Source organism: Lycium ferocissimum, chromosome 7 (genome assembly GCF_029784015.1).
Source record: "Lycium ferocissimum isolate CSIRO_LF1 chromosome 7, AGI_CSIRO_Lferr_CH_V1, whole genome shotgun sequence".
NCBI lineage: Eukaryota > Viridiplantae > Streptophyta > Magnoliopsida > Solanales > Solanaceae > Lycium > Lycium ferocissimum.
In genome coordinates, this window is record NC_081348.1 from 27,928,899 (window position 1) to 27,945,277 (window position 16,379).

At 36.2% G+C, this 16,379-nt stretch overlaps 1 protein-coding gene across 1 annotated transcript; it reads left to right on the forward strand.

The window, feature by feature from the left end:
- Positions 1–1,774: 1,774 nt before the first annotated feature.
- On the forward strand, positions 1,775–15,730 carry LOC132064138 (protein VASCULAR ASSOCIATED DEATH 1, chloroplastic). Its single transcript, XM_059457029.1, has 18 exons — positions 1,775–2,201; positions 2,908–2,967; positions 4,493–4,543; positions 4,718–4,783; positions 5,901–5,996; positions 6,103–6,201; positions 6,471–6,565; positions 6,639–6,823; positions 7,586–7,626; positions 7,747–7,834; positions 7,972–8,058; positions 8,163–8,217; positions 10,353–10,419; positions 11,769–11,868; positions 13,337–13,398; positions 13,489–13,531; positions 13,642–13,919; positions 15,284–15,730. The coding sequence occupies exons 1-18, from the start codon at positions 2,022–2,024 to the stop codon at positions 15,533–15,535; spliced, it is 1,905 nt and encodes a 634-aa protein (XP_059313012.1). The 5' UTR covers positions 1,775–2,021; the 3' UTR covers positions 15,536–15,730.
- The last annotated feature ends 649 nt before the right edge of the window (positions 15,731–16,379 follow it).

Consider the following 16,379-nt stretch of genomic DNA (forward strand, 5'->3'; position numbering starts at 1 on the left):
ATAGTCCGTCTAGAATAGAGTACAAGCGTTAATCATTATTCAACTAGAAGTTCGCTAAGTTTTCTTATGCTCTATGCATGCCCCGTTATAGGAGCTCCTTATTTCCTCCACCTATCATTTACTTGCACTCTAAATTGCATCCTTTCACTTTTTTGTGTGTTTAAACACCAAAAATGATAATTAAGCTCAATTAAACATTTCACGTATTAAGCTATACATAAAGCGCAAAAAAGTAAATGGAGAAACAATGCAAAATTTATACATTTATAACAAATATCAATTATCATATATGCTTATTCTTTTAAATCGTCACAGAAAGGCATTTTTTACATCAAGTTGATATAAATCTCAATTCTCCTTCATTACAATGCTCAAAATGAACATTGCAGTATTTTTTACTGATGGAGAGAACATCTCAGTATAATTTCTTCTTTTTGTGTATTCCCCTGTATAATTAATGGTGCCTTCAGTCGTTATAAAGATCCGTATGTCAATTTCATTTTGCTTAACCACTAACATGACAAAAAGCTTTCTCCTCCCCCCCCCAACCCGTTGACATATATGTACTGTATCTCAAGTGTGTTTGGGTTCAAGTACCTCAATTTTTTATTTTTTATTTTATTTTTTTTACCATAGCAACTTGCCAAGTTTATTTTTCTTGTGCTAAGCAAGTGATGCGGTGAATTTGGCAAGGGACAAAAGCAGTTGATTCAAAAAATATGGCAAGGGGCAGAAGCCATTGATTCAACCTGCTTTTTTTACTAACATTGTCACAAAGAAATCGCTCTACTTTTCATGTCTTGCTCTAGCAAAGTATATATTAGATTCATTGATAAGCGTCAGAAGAGTTCAAAAAATATGTATGAGCATTATTTGTTATTTAGAAATACACAGCTCAAAAAATAGATGCAAGAAGAACGAAAAGTAAAATATAAGAAATCTATTTTCCAGCTCAACTATAATACCATATAAGAACTCAAAAGAAGAATGTAGATGGATTTTTCTATATTCATTTATATAAAATATATGTTGCATGATATTGTTTCTGATATAAGTAAAAAACTTGATGAAACTTGAACAATTTTTTGATGAACTGTAACAAATCAGAAAAAACTCGTTATTTACAATGACACAATACCTAAAATCCCACACTCCGTAATTACATAACTATGTAAAGAATCTCACGAATGATAAAAAGACATGGTCTAAATCTGTTTAATCAAACACCGTTCGAACTTCGAACCAGAGACTTAGTTACACCATCAAGTGATATCATCTAAACACCGTTCGGACCAGAGATGTATCTGTCTTTTTGTCAACATGCCAAGATATGAAGTTTTCATTTAAACGGTCCATTTTCACACACAATTTGGGTCACATACTTTAAAATTCAAGTATAACGCCACATTTTGTTATAATTGTTACTAAATAGATTTGATCATGCTTAAAAATGTGAAAGTTTTTAGAATTCTTTTCTTACCATCTTCTTAATAGTTGAAAATGCCGGTGTATCAAATCTTATAAACTTATGCTCAAATAAGTTTGTGTGTACCATATATAAATAAATAAACATGCTCCTCTTTACTTAATTTCAACATTAATTCTTAATATGTACTTTACTACGTGCTTTCTAATATACTAATCACATTCTTTTTTAAAAAATTTGCAACGATTCTTAATATATACTTTAGTAAATGCTTTATAATACTCTAATCATTTACTTTTAGGTATATTTCACGCACCTAACTCCAATATACAGCGTTAAAAGATCTTTATCATACTAATTCATAGGAGTACTTTAATTTGATAATTTCACGCACCTAACAGCTCCAATATTGTACTGGCCATTAGTTAGTCGGTTGCGAAAAAAGTCAAAAATGGGCACATCTACGAAAGTCCGGAGAGTTACGTCCCAACAACAAGACGACGACGACGCGCGGGAACGTTAACGTAACCGACACGTAAAATAGCCGTTTACACACTTTCATTTGGACTCCTCATAATTAATTTCCACAACCAACATGGCTGCCGCCGTATCGGAGAAAATGATGGCGGCGTCACCACCGCCGTCGCAACATATGCATATCTCACCTTCTACTTCTCAGAGCGTCCTTGACACCGCCTCTGATATTTCTCCCGATCGCCGCCCTACTTCTCTTGATTCTTCCACCGTTAGCCCTCCACGTTTATCTGATGCTCAGGTTACTTGATTTCTTCAATTAATCTTGCATTTCAACTCCCAATTATGGATTAAAAACAGATAATGGTCAACACCTACGATACCACTTTTTGTTTTGCCAGTTTTCTACCTGAACTATCAAGTGTTTGCGGCTCTTACCTGAACTATCAAAGTATCTGTATGTTTTCTACATGAACTATCAACTGTTTGTATTTCCTACCTGAATTATTACCAACTATTTATCAGAACACGCACTAGTTCTACATGACATTGCATTTGAACTCTGAATTATTATGAATTAAAAACTGAACATCTTTCTGCAATTTTAGCCTTCTTATGGATTTTTTATGGGTGATCATCGCTTTTAAAGAAAAATTCTTCTCTGATTTTGTTGCATGCAAACGAAGAACTATTTTACTTTTTCAAGAGTTTTCACAATTGACTACTCCCTTTGTCCCAAAGTAAGTGTTGCTTTAGGAATTCAAGACAAAAATTAGTAATTGTTTCTAACTATACACTTGTATTAAAGAACTACTTTTTTTTTTTAATAGTGTTCAGTTCTCAAGAAACATCTAAATAAATAGGGTAACTTAGTAAACTCTACCTTGTATCTATTATTTTTCTTAATGGGAGTGAAATGAGCTTAAACTACACTTATTTTGGGACGGAGGGAGTATTTTTAGACAATTTCCTTGTTGTGGTTGCTGAATCATTTGACTTTTTGACAGAATCAGCTAGCTATGAGGAGTGAAGAATATCGACAACTTTTTCGTTTACCGCCTGATGAAGTGAGTGAAATTCTCTCTTAATTTATTGAACTGGTTTTATTTCCTTACTTGTACAGCTAAACTATAATGTGCTTGTCGGTTTTGAGGGATTTTTCAGCCTTTTCTTTAAATTCGTTCCTCTATGAAATTCCTGGACATCAAATTGTTGTGGTATACTTTATAGTTATGTATGCTGTAGTGTGATTCGCTGGGGGTATGATCAAACCTCTAGAGTAGAATGGATACAAAAAAGATTTGTATTGCCGACCCGAACTTATTTGGGGTTGAGGCATAAATGGGATATGTTTCTGTTTGAGATGTTCTGCATGCTTAAGAAATTAGGCTGTTCAATTAAGTGGATGCTTGCTAGCGCTTATTGGGAAACCTTCAAGACTGGGAAATAGAGAGTTTCATGGAGCTACTGTCAAGGTTGGAAAATTGCAGTTTGAACCCTCAGGTGAAGGACTCTATAGCCTGGAACAACTCAAATGACAGAGTTTATTCAGTCAAGTCAGGTTACACTCACTTCATTTCTAGGAATCTGATAATTGACTCATGGCCATGGAGGTTCATCTGGAAAACTGAACTCCCCCCTAAAGTAATGTGCTTTAGTTGGTCAGCCTTACATGAAGCATATTTGACCCAAGACAATCTGAGAAAAAGGAAAATACAATTGGCAAATAGATGTTACATGTGTCATTCTAACCTAGAAAGTGTCAATCACCTACAGCTACACTGCACTATAGCCTCTGAGATCTAGAAGATGTTCTTCTCACTCTTTGGTTTGAGTTGGGTCATGCTCGTAGTATCAAAGAAGCCTGCAGCAGCTGGAGTGCACTCAAAGTTGAAAAGACCATCAAGAATATTTGGTTAATGGTTCCTGGAGCTATTTTTTGGTGCATCTGGTCAGAGATAAATAGAAGATGTTGTGATGGAATCTCAACTTCAAGTATCTCCCTAAAGTCAAAGCGCTTGATACAACTTTTTTGCTGGTTCAAGCTGACTCCTGTGTCTAGCATTGAGCTCTTTTTGGATTTTGTCAGTTCCTTAGATTTAGTCTCTAGTTGATAGAACTGACTGTGCTATACTTTTGCTTCTGGGTCCTTGTACTCAGCTCTGTAAACTTCTGCATCTTCTTGATGCTTTTATTGATATCTTTTTACTTCATCAACAAATAAATTATCTTGAACTGTTTACTCAAAAAAGTACTTAGTCTTATTTTTATGTGCACCCCATATGTGTCATTCACCAAGTTCATTTGTTTGCATCTTATCTTTCATGTCCTTGTTTCGGACTAGGAATAGATGATGTGATTTTATACTTCTTTTAGGACACATCTCTTTTCTTGTCAAAGTAGTTGATTGTGCATGTCTGATGTAATATTTATCTCATCTGTATAAAGAATGTACTTGTGCGTCTTCTTTCCTGTGACTGAATAAATTTTTCAGATCTGCGTGCTAACAGACATTGTGTTATGTTCTGATACAAGAACCACGCCTCAATCGCATATGGTCATGTTCTGATCTTCCTTATAAATTTTTCACAGGTCCTGGTTCAAGATTTTAATTGTGCGCTGCAAGAGAGTTTTCTGCTTCAGGTATCTTTTAACTGGATGGTATTACATCCATACACATTAGAAAGACGGTCTAAGCATTTATAGTTGAACTTGTGGCTTCTTGAACACCCTCATTTCTTTATGTTACATCTTTTCTTTCTTTCCAATTTGGTTTTCATGCTGTTGTGAGTTGGTTAATATTTTATGTTGTTGCAGGGTCATATGTACCTCTTTGGCCATAATATTTGCTTCTATTCCAATCTATTCGGCTTTGAGACAAAGGTCTGTGTTTCGTTTTTTTTATTTGTTTGACCTTTTACAATTCCTATAGTTGATTGATGTATGGTTTCACTGCTGATAAGGTGTTCGTCTCTTTGTACACAAATTTAGCTGAGATTTTACGTTTTCATTATGCAATTATTTTGGAATTGTTATTAACACAATATTTACTAGACATTGAGGTCAGGGAAGAGATTGCATGCCAGTGTGAGAAGGAAAATGCGTATTTAGATTTCTTTTTTGGTGCACTTCTTGATTGAATTTCAAATGAAAGCCTCCACGTGGCTCAAGGTTGAAAGAACAGGACGATCTATTTATTTAGAACTGGATATGACAATAGGATTTGCATAAGTTACTTATGTTTTAGCCATTCGAAATGGGTGCTTCAAAGAAGTGAATATTCCAAGTAACACAAAGGGTTCTGTTCACATGTCTGGACTGATATAACCGGATATAGAGGAGGACTTAGGCAAGGACCGCTGTGATATCCTCTCGTGTTGGAGGGAGGTCATATGGAAAGAGAGATATCGAAAAGGCTAATAGTGCAATGCTGTATTTCTATTCTCTCTTAAGCAGTGCACTTTATGAGAGTCTTGTGAATTGAAGGTGATGAATATTTGAACAACAAGGGACTCTTTCTTTCCTATGTCTTCCTCTTTATTTCCTCTTTCTTTGTTCTTCAAAATGGGTGCCATATACACGTATCCCTTTCATATTTTTTGTGTTGCTTTCCTGCTCGCCTGCTGTTGACATATTTTGGTCTTGATCCATAAAATCCTTCCTGTCATTGTTGGAAATAGAAGGGTACACATTATGAGGTCCCACTGAATGTGGCTAAAGAATTTGTTTGTCTGTATTCATTATCTTGCCTTGGTTTTTAAGCTTTAAGACTGACTAATAAGCTCCGTTGGACATTTACCAAGAATTTATACCGCATGACCCATGATGTTAGCTTATTTCCTATTGTTTCTCTTTCTTATTTGTTTTTTCTTGTGACAAGTAAAATAGGATAATGAATATACAGTAAAACAAATAAGGAAGGTTCTTTTTCTTATTTGTTTTCTTTTTACTGTATTCACTTTTCTTGATGAAAATTAAATTATCCATGGTCATCTACCAGAAAATAATTCCTTTTCATGAGATCACGGCAGTACGAAGAGCTAAAGCTGCGGCCATATTCCCGACGGCAATAGAAATAGTAGCCGGAGGAAAGAAGGTGATGTCCCGGATCTGTGATGCTATGCTACCACTTAATGCCTGTTCTCCTCCTTTCAGATTACTACTTACGTGGCGAACTCTTGACATGCCTTCTGTTAATGCAGTACTTTTTTACATCTTTCCTGTCCCGAGATGAAGCTTTTAATCTTATCAGTGATGGTTGGCTACAACACAATGGGCCGGCTGAAGAGTCTACTGATCTGGTGTGTTTTGACTCTCATAGCTTGACAATTTATAAAATGCATAGTCATGTTGCAATTGCATACCATTTTAGCAAACATTTGACTTCTTGGTTGGTTTTCTTCTATTCATTTTTCTTTTATTTTGCAAAGAGAAGTATGAGGATTCTCCTTATATTCATCTTCTGAGAAATTTCTGTTTCAATCCAATGACAATATTGGTTCTTGCCGATGGTGCTTTTCTTGTCTTTTCATTACAGGTCTGACTTTTTTGAACTTCGCTTTCTTGTCAGGAGCCAAAATCTGATCTAAACTTCCTAGATAGTGGAATAGTAGAAGGATCAGATAGTTTCAGGCAGCCAATGGAAGGGGTGGAATCCCTCGAAAGGTATCTAGAGTCTAGGTAGGAATCAACTCCCCTTGTTATGGAGTTATCTCAGTCTGTTTATACATGTGACCAGGAATAAGGATGACAAGGTACAGGAAGACTCAAAGCCATTAGTCAATGGTGAATTTGAAATTGTGTCAAAGCCTTTAGGAGTGCAGGACAATGTGGAAGAAGAAGCTGTTATTGTTCAAAATACTGATTGTTCATCATCTGGAAAGTCCTCTGTTTTGAGGCAGGAGGATTCCGATGCACCTAGGGGTCAGTCAAATGTCCTTTGAGCTTTGTTATGTGTTTTGTTATTCTTCAATAAATGGCTGACATGCTGAAAATTATCTGCTCTCTCATGTGACAAAAGTATGTACTCATGTTGCCTTGCCCTTACATTTTACTTCTGCATAAATACTGAGAAGTGCAGTGTCACTAGTCTAAAACATGAAACGGAATTAAAGCTAAATTGCAATGCACCAAGCTAAATCTCATGCAACTATCTCAAATGTGCAATGAAAAGGATAGGAACAATGAAAGCTTTAAGCTACTCTGTGTATTTAGAACCTTTAAATGGACAGTGCTGCCTTTTTCTCTTCCTCCCTTCCTAGATAATGTATAGTGCCTCTTTTTGGTCTGGTTTTGTAATCCTATTTCTGTGGCTCTGTTTGCTAAAATGGTATCAGACATGCTCATCACAATGTGAGAGAGACACTTACTAGGACTTATGAGCGGGTTCGCTTCCCTCATTCTAGACAGATGATGTCTGGTATTCTCTTAAGGGTGGGTGTCTATTCTTAAGTTCTGAGCACAGGTTAATGCTTAAATTTTATTAGGCAGATGAGTACCTTCAACCAGAAACAATATTCTTTTTGGTACTTGTATCCATTAGCTCCTAAAGCGTTTAAAGGCTTAAAGCAACTGTTTCTTGAATTCCACCAGTGAAACTTTCCTTTTCTTCCTCATCTTATTCTTTGTTTGAAACTCTATTCAGTTAATAAATTTAGCTAAATTTTGCGTTTTTTTCACATGCAGTCCCTGAATGCTTTACACTTGTTGCAGAGGCAAAGTTTCCGGTGATGTAACTTTATCTTTTTCCCTAGTTCTTTCATTGTTCTGATACCCTAGTTTTCTGTGTGATGGATGTTTAATGACTGTTATTTGACTGTGATTTCAACTTAATCTTTGTCGTGCAGGTGAAGGTTGAGAAGTTCTTTGAACTCTTCATTTCAGATGATGGTGTTGCTTTTCAGGAGTTATTCCGTAGAAAATGTGGTGACAAAGGTGACAGCATTCATGGATTTTGGTGAAGCGGATATATTTTAGAACATTATTTTAGTTAGATTTAGAAGCAATGGATCACAACGAACTGATAAGTAATTATGCAGCTTCTCACCTAAATTCGCGGTCCTGTTTTTCAGATTTTAAGTGCACACAATGGCGTCCTCATGAAGATTTTGGGCACACTCGTAGTTTGTCGTTTCAGCATCCTATTAAAATCTATTTAGGTGTGATTTCGCCTCTATGTCAGTAGTGCAATTTCAAACATGACATGGACACTCTCAAGTGGATCCAGATTTATTTAGATATGACTAATGTATGGTTTAATTAGGTGCAAAATTTGGTGGCTGCCATGAGGTTCAGATGTATCGTTGTTACAGAAACAGGTAATTTTCTTTTGTCCAGGAGATCTGTCCTAACTTCTACTTTGGTGCTACACTGCTGCTGCCTGCTGTAAATCACTGGTGTGCTTTCCTACTGATACTGGCACTTTAAGTTCTTTCTTGATGCTGTAATTCTCTGCACTGCTCCATGTTCCAGTGCGCCTGTTACATGATAGAGTTCTACGCATAACATCATTTTTGTGGTTACGTTTGAGTTTCGCCAAAAAATCAAAGGCGTTTGAGCAAAAGGTAATTTAATCAGCGGAGCTTAGGTTTTTGCAAATTGCAAAGTTGTCTAGCTTAGCATTCTGTGGGCTATGAATATGGGATTCTCTACTTTCATATGCACCTTGTATTCGACGATTTTCTCATCATATCAATAGTCTATTTATGTCCATGAAGTATATCAATTTGCAAAGCATTATATCAACCATGTTAGTAATTTGGGTGACTTAATGTAGTGTCCCGGGTAGCAACTGTCATATTTCAAAACAATCATGTGAATAAAAGCTCTGTCATCTTTCAGACAAACATGTTAATAGCAACTCTGTCATCTTTCAATCATATTAATTCGGAATTCTTAGGCAATTAGCTGGGTTAACAGTGGTCTAACATCTAGTATCGACGCTTGCTAGCACAGCTGGCTATCTCTGTGCAGAAACATAATTTGGATAAGATCTCTGACTTTGTGATTTTAAGTCCATATTTCAGTTTGATGGGTGGTTGGTCAAGCATAAGGTTTGGCGACGTACTTTTTTATATTTTACATGGAAGTAGAGAGGAATTAATGATGTACGGGCAAAATACGTAACAGCGTATTATTCTCTAAGCTGCAGCCTAAAAGCTTTATTAATTGGTAGAATAACGAGGATATTGTTTGATCTCTAAGATTGGAAGCTGGTAGTTTTGTCAGACTCATATAGGGGAAGGAACAAGAGACGTTTGAAGAAAAACGGAGGAAGGTCTGCAACTAGAAATGACTGTGCTGATAGATTTTGTTGTATACAGAGTTTCCCAATTTATTGATGAAATAATTTACCTTATCAAAAAAATAAAAAGAAAAGAAAAAAAAGATAGATTTTATAGATAGGAACTCCGTTTAAGTCCCACATTGGTTGAGGGAATGGGTGTGGTTCCTTATATGGTTTGGGACAATCCTTCATTCATGAGCTAGCTTTTAGAGTTGAGTCAGACTCAGGGTTTGTTTCTTCAGATGGTATCAGAGCCAAACCCATTGACTTGTGGTTGTGTTTCTCAATGATGGCCCGTGTTGTTTATCCACACTCTAGTCTCCAGTTGTTTAGTCCAAGTGGGTTGTGGTCTCCTTATATGTTCTTAGAAAATCCTCTCTGCATGAGCTAGCTTCTGAGGTTGAGTTAGGACCAAGGTCTATTGCGCTCCTCTTTTTGTCTGGTTTCCATCTTAGGATTCTGTCTTTTCCCCTCTACAATTTCCAGGGACAGACGAACACAAGCGTTGTGTTATTTAACTGATGATTGCTTTTTGCTTTGTGTTTTCCAAAGCACCTGAATTCGTATTGTGCTGTTTTCCTGTTTGATTAGGCATTCGAATGATATGGATCTGAATACAACAGAATAGATATGGAGGATTCATACCATTTTGTTTGGATTTAGGCATAATTGATTGATGTTTTTTTTGGATATGTAGTTGATTGAAATTCCATTCATTTTTAAAAATTCACTAGGATATTCCATAAATTAAGTAAACTTCAAATAAAACAGCTTTCACAGCTTGAATAGTAAACTAACTAGGTTTAGAACAATGTCGTCGTTTGGTCCATAAAAAGATTCAAACCTTCAAGGCAATGGTATGTATCCAACCTCCATTCTCCTCGAAAATCCCCCTCCTCCCCGCATGGCTTCAAGAGAGAAGAAATATCTATTTCATGTCGCTACTGTGATAAGCAAATCTTTTTAGTTGTAAGTTGGTAGATTTTTTAGACACATAATCGATCTTTTTTCTTAAACTGAAGAGATGTCCCATGCCTGCATATGTCTAGAAAGTTTGATTATAGGCTTTCTTCATTTTCTCTATCATTTAGAAATGCACAGGTTTTAATGCGTTGATTTGCTCTTGCTACGTAATATTGTTATTTTAACATGCTACTTTGATTTCAGTCACCTGGTGATCGAGACATCACAAGAAGTCAGTGATGTTCCTTATGCAGATTATTTTCGAGTGGAGGTATGCGTTTTACTTTTCATAAGGGTCTGATTTCTCGTTAGATATAGTACTCCTTGAGGTTATCTACTACTTGTTCTTGATCAGTATTTATTACAAAACTGCACTTGCCCCTCTTATCATTAGGGTGGTGCACAACTTAGGTTAGATGACTGATTGGCAGATATTGGTAACCAGAAAATACCTCATAGGTGGAAACTTAAAAGGTAGATATTGACAGTGAAATGAAGAAAGGACTTTAGGAAACTATGCCACTGTTTCTCTCTCTCGTCATACCAGCCTTGTCTGGGATATATGGGGCTAGATTTGGTGGAATAAACTTGCTTAAATGTTTGTCTTCAGCTATCATGTTCTCTCACATCGCTATCCTGACAACCATACACTTCTGTAATCATCAGTCACATTCAACTTTATTTGGATATATTGACTTGCTGGTCGTATTTTTTCTTAAAAGCCCAAGGAGTCATTTGTCTCGGATATATGTATATATATATATATATATATATATCTCTTCCCATCTTACCTTGGCATATATATATATATATATATATTGACATATATATATATATATATATATATATATATGTGTGTGTGTGTGTGTGTGTGTGTACACACACACACTCTCCCTCCATCTCAATTTATGTGGCACCATTTGACTAGGCACGGAGTTTAAAAAAGGAAGGAAGACGTTTGAAATTTGTGGTCCAAAACAAGTCTTAGATAAATGTGTGGCTGTAAATCATCTCATAAAGTTAAATTGTTTCTAAATATAGAAAGGTGGCGTTCCTTTTTGAGATAGACTAAAAAAGAAAGTGTGCCACATAAAGTGTGTGGCTGTAAATCATCTCATAAAGTTTTATGATGCTTGAACATGAATATACAAGTAAGGACTTAGCCATGGGAAGAAAATATGACTTGGGGAGAACAAAAGAGGTACAGGGATTCTGAGGAGAAAAAAATCAAATTGAGCTATACATCTTTTTTTTTTTTTTTTTTTAAAGCACCGGGTGTCCGAGTCTCTTTGAGCTCCACAGGCCCTCGGCTACTGAACATTTGTTGATAATGTTATCAACTCTATAGTTCTGCATAATTGGTGTCTGCTTCACATCTGAGCCTATTCTGACGCTGATTCTAACTGTAATCCCCAGTGTTCTTTCTGTCCCATTATATTTTCCAGTAGAATTTTAGACGGTCAAACAATGTCTTCTTTTGACCACAATTATTTTGAATATATTTATGTTTTGGGGTTTGTTTTGTTATAGGAATGGGGTGTGGGGGTTGTTGTTGTTGGTCATGTTGAAATTTTCTAGTTTATTCTTTGTTGCTCAAAACATCTCTCTCTTTTACATTAGGGTTTTTGGGATGTAGAAAATGATGGGGATGGACCTGAAGGAGGCTGCAGTTTGAAGGTGTACATAAATGTGGCATTTACAAAGAAAACCATGTTTAGAGGTGCTCATCCTTCTTTATTCCTCATAATACCTTCTTCAAGTTTTACTTTTGTAGTTATCAAAAGAAATAGCAAGTCTGATCAAATCTTACTGCAATTTTAAGAGGCACGGAATTGTGCGCTAGGGTATCATTCTTTTATTATTTTCCTTCCTCCTCCTATGAATGGCTTCCTCCAATTCATTAAAAAGTTATTGAATTCATAAAGATATCTTGCCTTCTCCTCATCATTGAAAAACTTAAGCATTTGCTTGCATTTGGTGGGCAATTAATCAAATGCTTTGAGAACAGCATACAATGCAGGAGATCAAACTTAAAAAAAAAAAAATACTATATCTATCCTAGACTCATTAGGTTCCTGTTAGAACTGTAGACTGGTTTACTCTCTTCTGCTCACTTGTAAATATGGTTTCAGTACAACCCATGTACTGTTTTGTGTTATTCAACATGTTACCTTCTCAAAAAAAAAAAAAAAAACTTAAGCATTTGGGGATAGATTAATCAAATTATACAGTTGAGCTTCTATATGAAAAAAGGGCTTCTTCTTTATAACTCTTATTTGGCTCGTAAGAAAAATTTGGTTGGAGCACGGGATGATTACGAGAATATAAATCAATAAACAAATAGTAAAAGTAAAAAACTAGAACAACTACTGGCATCAATACAATATTACACACAATTTCAAAAAAAATAAAAATACAGTATTAAACTAAAAGCAACTGAACTCAAGGGCCACCTACCCCTAAAGATAAGTATTTTTTTTCCACATAGCAAGTGTTTCTTTCACATCTCTCTTCAATCTTTTTCCAGACATATTTCTACTTATACCTAGACGCCCCCCCCCAACAAAACACACACACCCCCCACCCAAAACCCAATGGAATTCCAAGATATCCTGTAGGTAACTCGCTGATCCGACAACCCAGAACATTTCCTGATCTGTGTAGGTCTTGCACCCCATTTACTGCAAACAGAGAGCTCTTTCCCAGATATATCTTCAGACCAGGAACCATTTCAAACAGTAATAGGATTACCCTAAGATACTCTCTGCGACTCCTCAACCCCACATAATATAATCTTTTCGTCTGCATACCGTTTTCACTCCAGTTAACACGGTGATATCGATTACTGAACCATTCTCCGAACACCTCGAGGGTAAGATACTTCTTTGATATCAACAGCAGAGAAGTCTTCATGCTCAATGGATGAGTTTCAGTCTCTGATCTTTGGCATTCCTTGAAATTTAAGTCCTGTCTCCCATTTTGCTACCCCAATGAAGAGTTGAAACAATGTGAGGAGAGCTAAAAAAGGTGAGAGCGTGGAGGTGGTAGGCATTGTATCTTGCGCATATAGCTATGCTGTGTATACTTCTTAATTTTGCTGCTTGAGAAGTTACAGGGAAAAGGTAACTTGTGATGTTCACCTTACGAGAACTTTTGTGTCGATGCTAATTGCTTGGGAATCTCTGCAGGGAAGATAATGCAGTCTACCGTTGATGAATGTCGAGAAGTGTATGCCATATGGATTGCCCTTGTATGTTCCTCATCCTTTCCATTTTCTTCTATTTTCAGTTTGCAGGAATTTTAAAGCTGTTTAAAAGATTGACATGGATTTTTATTTCAGGCACATGAACTGTTGAAGCAAAAGAAGTTAGAGAAGGAAGAAGGTAGTGCTTCTGGAAACCTCTTGTATCCCACCTTTGGCCATCTATATGTTGGGGTATACTTTCTTTGGTTCTAAGCTCATGTTATCTTAATATATTATTTTCTCTGTCAGCTGGTGGTCGTGCTGCTAATGTGGTAACAAGTGCTCAGCCAAAAGAAAGTGCTGAACATGTGGAAAAATTAGATGAGTCAAGTAATGAAGTCAGGTCACAAACACTGTCGCTCAACCAGCAAGCTGCAGATTCCCTGCAGGGTAGCTGTAGCAGTCCTGTGCCCATTACTTCCTTGTGTAGAGATTTCATGCTCAAGTGTTCATCATCTCTGAAATCTCAAAGTCAAGTTTCCATTCTTGTAGTGATTGTCATTGCTGTGATCCTGCTCTTAATGCAGGTATGTTTCTCAATTTGCGCCTTCTATCTGAGAATTATGTTTTAACTAATTCGTTAGCACAAATTTGTCTTCTTATGATGTGTTATGAGCAGGGAAAGTACAACTTTTATGGCCATGTGATCATGCAGTAGTTGATTTTCATGCATTTTTCTGTTAATTGTTATAGTGTCGAGAAGTAACCGGATATTGTAAGCTTATTTTTTGGTCTCATTCTTTTTCCCTGATTCTGTGGTTAGCATCGGATACTCTCAGTAAACTAGTCTTGGTGCAGTGGAATTCACAATGTTTAAGATAGCAAGGCAGTCCTTACAATTTTAATTGACCCGGGTTGACTTTCAAGGTTTGAGTGGATTATTATATTGGTCTTGTAAAGGAGTTAAAAATAATTTGAATTGTGAGGAAGTGTAAAATCCAAAAGAGATCAAATCAATTTTGAAGTAATATAAAGTAGCATCTCTTTGGGCACTCAAGGTGTGACCTAGTGGTCAAAGAAGTGGGATGAGGACAATGAGGTCTCCATAGGTTCAAATCCCAATGGAGGGAAAAAACATTATGTGATTTTTCTTCATTTGCCCGAGTCTCCGAGACTGAGTTACCCAGTATCTATGTTGGCAAGAGGTAACAGGTACTCGGCGGAATAGTTGAGGTGCGCGCAAGCTGTCCTAGACACCAGCATCATAAAAAATATATAAAATTAAGTAAAGTGGCTTTTATTTAAATGTGTATTTGAATTGAAGGGGAAAAAGTTAGAACATATTAAGTAGGCGTTTGGGCATGCGATTTCAAACCATGGGTTGAAACCATGAGATGAAATCAGGTCAATAAATGAGACGAGGAAAGGAAGTGTAATTAGCTGCATGTTACAGGAGTGTAACAACTTTAGTTGTTAGAAGTAGGTTAAGGGCACACTTCAGGGGAATGACCAGCTGATATTCTAGTATATTACTCTGGCCATCTTCTATAAATGTAGGAAGATGCTGCCCTTTTCCACCTTGTTTTGGTGTCTCTGGAATATATGCTTGCTTGTGTTGTGTTTATATGCATTTCCTTTAATCATCTGATCCAGTGACACTACTTTTCTTTTACATTATGCCATTTGAAAAACAAGTCTAACTAATGTCCCAGCTTCAGCCCGCTCTGGCTTGTGTTTTACTATGTCAATTTTGGTCACTGCTCTAATTTGTCTGTTACTCTGTATAGAGATACATTGATTTTTTACTGTGGATGAGTTAATAGGTTTCCACATATGATGGGTCTGCAATAAATTGACTCATTGATTATGTGGTCAAGATCGTTTCTTGCAAACTGAGATGAAAGATATATTTGTTATCTAATTTGTTCGTCTCATCAAACTTTGTTTGCAGATGAGCATAGTCGTGTTATTAAGTAGACCTCAGCACGTCCACGTGATACCTCAAGGGGACTTTGCAGGTAGCATGTATCGACTAGGAGAGACGGGTGTTGATACACTAGCTTTTCTGGATAAAAAGATTAATCATCTAAAAGATGAGATGCTTATGGTCGAAACACTGCTCGACAAAATGCAGCAGGAGCACACTCTTCTAAAGACGAAACTGGAAGAGTTTGAGCATCTACGGAGGCGGCAGAAAGGATAAACGAGCTGTGTACATAGATGCTGCTGCTTCTTTTGTCCATTTTATCTTATTTTGGGGTGAAAGGCTTGCTTGTTGTACATTTTTCTGATTTTTGTTTTTTGATATCCATGTACATTTTGAATTACTACATGGTTGCACTATCTTCTATATAAAATAGTAAAACAATTGTAAATATATAATAGTATAACTAATACATGCGTCCCGAGAAATAAGGAAAGCTGTGTCTTCTTCTTTTCCCATTTTCGTGCATGGATGATGATAAGGATAGTTCCCAATGCTTTTTCGGTATTTTTCATTTATAATTTGGATACTTTACAGCTTTTTGTCATTTTTCATACACGCGCGCACACAGAGCGAGAGAGAGAGAGAGAGGGGCGAGCCAGTAAGAGCGAAGGGGGTTCGGAACCCCCTTCGGCGAAAAATTACACTGTATATATAAGGTGAAAATTATTTTTTATGTATATATAGTAGATGTTGAATCCCCTTGACTTCTTCGTTTGTCTGCTTCTTTATATTTTTGAACCCTTTTGTTAAAATCCTGGCTTGGCCACTACGCGCACACACTAGAAAGTATGATAATGATAATCTGAAAATAGAGTAAATAACCTGAAAAATAAAAAATAAGAATATAAAAAGTCTATAGGAGATGTATTGCCATACTTTCTACATATTTTACGTTCTTAAAAAATAAGTCAAAAATGTCAAGGACGTTAGCTAATTCGTTCAAACAGCGTAGTTTTCTTATCTCAATGAGTTAAAAGGGTTAAATGATGACGTATACTTCATTATGTATAATATAGTATTGCAAGATTTTTTAATTTGGAAAAAATGCTAGAACTCATAA